The sequence below is a fragment of the Calliopsis andreniformis genome, chromosome 1 (assembly GCF_051401765.1).
Source record: "Calliopsis andreniformis isolate RMS-2024a chromosome 1, iyCalAndr_principal, whole genome shotgun sequence".
In the NCBI taxonomy this organism is placed as follows: domain Eukaryota; kingdom Metazoa; phylum Arthropoda; class Insecta; order Hymenoptera; family Andrenidae; genus Calliopsis; species Calliopsis andreniformis.
This window is the reverse complement of record NC_135062.1, coordinates 12794644-12797418: the sequence shown is the minus strand read 5'-3', so window position 1 is coordinate 12797418 and position 2775 is coordinate 12794644. Positions and strand designations below refer to the sequence as shown.

At 42.8% G+C, this 2775-nt stretch overlaps 1 protein-coding gene across 1 annotated transcript; it reads right to left on the bottom strand.

The window, feature by feature from the left end:
- LOC143178502 (uncharacterized) lies at nucleotides 1-2775 on the bottom strand. The gene is made up of 6 exons (XM_076377229.1): nucleotides 2603-2775; nucleotides 2116-2214; nucleotides 1732-1972; nucleotides 1434-1640; nucleotides 1182-1313; nucleotides 1-201 (listed from the first exon to the last, which is right to left on the bottom strand). The coding sequence occupies exons 1-6, from the start codon at nucleotides 2773-2775 to the stop codon at nucleotides 1-3; spliced, it is 1053 nt and encodes a 350-aa protein (XP_076233344.1).

The window sequence follows — 2775 nt, the reverse complement described above, 5'->3', positions numbered from 1 at the left end:
TTATTTCTTCGGCTTGGCCGAGCGTTTCTTCTTTTTCTCCTCAGGTCGATACGGGCCCAACTTCCGGCGCACCATAACGCCTCGCCACCAGGCCTGAATCCTGATCGCGCTCCTCTGCGCGCGCTCCTTCGCCTCTTTTTCCCTCCTCAGTGCTTCCTTTTCCGCCAGATACGTGTCTATGAATTCCTGGTTACGGCGATACTGCAACAGTGTTAGGGCTCCACTTAAATGGGTGGGAGAGAAACATCGATTTGGTGATTAGAGAAGAAAAAGAAAACCCCAGAGGGGTGAGAGGAAAACAAACGTGCAAAAACTTGCGGTCGGAGGTCTGTCGAATGTGACACCTCTGATGCGATTTTCTCTGAGATTCTACTTTTTTCGAGGAGACTAGAATCTTGATCAATTGATTTAACAGGAGACTGAAATTTGAATTAAAAATATTCTTTTAATTTTCAGATTAAGTCTGACAGTGAATTTACTGTTCTACTTATTACCCCCGCCTTTGAACGAGGAAATTTATTTATTTCTAAGAAGCCAAGGATCGCTTGGAAGGTGGTAGAGGTCGTGTGGATCGCGTGAAGCGGGCTTTTTTTCGCGGTCAAGAAATTTCGCGCGATTTAGAGTGGCCACAAACAGGTTCTTGACACGAGTTATCGATTTCCCGGCAGAATTTCCGCATTGCACGTAGATTCTAAGCTTACAGGTGCGGGCTACTGAGCTTGATTTCCAATAGGCTTAGCGCGGCCGTGATGCAGTAAATCAACGGGTCACACGGAATACTTAATGAGGTGGTCATCGCGTTTACGTGAGGGCTCTTGTTAATTTTCTTAAAAGTTAATTGCACAGGATGTTCCGCTGCAGGTATTTCTTTTCACATTTTTGAGGCTATATCCTTGTTATTTTTGGGGAAAATAGAAAGGTGATATTTAAATGTTTGAAAATTTGAATATTTGAAATTTTGAATATTTAAATATTTGAATATTTGAATATTTGAAAGTTTGAATATTTGAATATTTGAAATTTTCAATATTTGAATATTTGAAAATTCAACCACGGCGTGACACTTCTACAGTTTCCTCTAATCCATTCGATTAATGTGATCGATTCGATTCCCAGGGTTAGGACCTTTGCAAAAGCGCAGGAAAATAAAATTGCATTGTTCAGAGGGGAATCCAGCGTACCTCTTCTTTAAGCTCTTCCAATTCCTTTCGTCGAGTCGCTATTTCAATGCGTAGCTGACGGATTTCCTTCTCGTACGTTTCTTTCTCTCGATCGTATCGTTCCTCCCATTCTCTGGCCTGTCTCTCCAATCTCTACAGATTCGAAAACGTACCACTTACTAATTCGAAGCCATTCGAGTCGAATTGGTTCCTCGATATTCCTTTTTTTTTTTTTTTTTTTATTAAGATAGAATCAATTCCACACCTGCTTACCTCTGTTTCCTGAATCAGGAACTTGGTCCGTGCCTCGTGAACACGTTTCGTGTTTCTCTCTTGGATACGATAGTCGTCTAATACCTTCTCCAATTTTTGCGTCTCCATATCGCAACGCAACGCCTTTTGCTCGCATTTCGCTTTCTCTGACGTGATCAGATACTTCAGTTCCACGTCTGCCATTAATTTCAGCTTCTCCACGTTACTCTGTTCCGATTTTCGAACGGTAATATCATTGTTCTCATTAGAGATTTGAATAGCTGCGGAGTAGATATCTTGGCTTGAATATTTGCTGTACCTGTTCTTCCGATAACTCCTTCAGAACTCGTCTTCTCTCTTCCTCGTACATCAATTCCTCTTCAGCAACTGTTTCCTGCAATTGCGCCAACAGCTTTTCTAGCCTTTCGCTTCTCGCCCGAAGAGCTTCCTCCTCTTTCTTGCGCGCAGTTACCTCTTCGACTTCTTTGGTCAACACCTTGAACGTTCCATGCTCACGGATCTCCTCCTTCAAGTCTTCCACCAATTTTCTCACGTACAGACTGTGAAACGGTGGTAGTTGAATGGGGAGGTGCTTGAAGTTTGTTTTCGAAGAGAAAGTAGCGTTTCTTGCGTTGAGGTTTATTCAAGCTTTAATTAAACGAAGCTGAAAACGCGCGCGCACACACAGAAGCATTTATCGAACCTGTCTTCATATAATTTCACACGAGCTGCTTCCTCTTTCGCTTCTTTCAATCTGGTGATATCCTCGGGACTTAATTGCAAACCTGACGCCTCTGGATCTCTGAAAAAAGGTGATATAAATAGAGCAGTTTTAACGTAAAATCACTGTCTTTTTATTTTATTTTTTATTTCACAGACATGTATTTTCCCGCCACAAACTCATCTTCAAATTTTTTCATTTTCAAGCCCTCGAGTCGGTCAAGAAGCGAAGGTCCACGAACCAACTTTAATTATTGATGTCTCGTGACCTATTGGGCCTTTGCCTCCACATATGGATCGCGTCTAAAGCTCTCCTCCTGAGTATATTTCACATGACAAACATACAGATCATTATCGTGTGAATCGAGGCGGGAGACACGTGCTTTTCACACTCCATGTCGTTTTTGGTAACGAGTCTGTGGCGAATAAAGACTCTGTCTGGTACTACTGCCAATATTGGTGCAACGTACTCAGAGTCGGAGAAAATGCAGTCAATGGGAATACGGTTATCGGGTGTCGTTGGTTTCTTCAATGTGTTGTGGTAAACTGCCAGTGCAGTCGCGTATTCTTCGAGCAACGCTAATATCGTCGCCCTCTCCGAGGCAGAAAACCGCGAAGAACCATTCGCCGTGAGCGCAGCCAT

What these genes read in the sequence shown, in the direction of transcription:
- LOC143178502 (XM_076377229.1), bottom strand. Translation starts at nt 2,775, where the DNA reads ATGGCTGCGCTCACGGCGAATGGTTCTTCGCGGTTTTCTGCCTCGGAG. An exon ending in AGGAGTTATCGGAAGAACAG is followed by an intron (nt 1,641 to 1,731) that starts GTACAGCAAATA and finishes AAATCGGAACAG; the next exon opens with AGTAACGTGGAGAAGCTGAA. An exon ending in TGGAAGAGCTTAAAGAAGAG is followed by an intron (nt 202 to 1,181) that starts GTACGCTGGATT and finishes ACACTGTTGCAG; the next exon opens with TATCGCCGTAACCAGGAATT.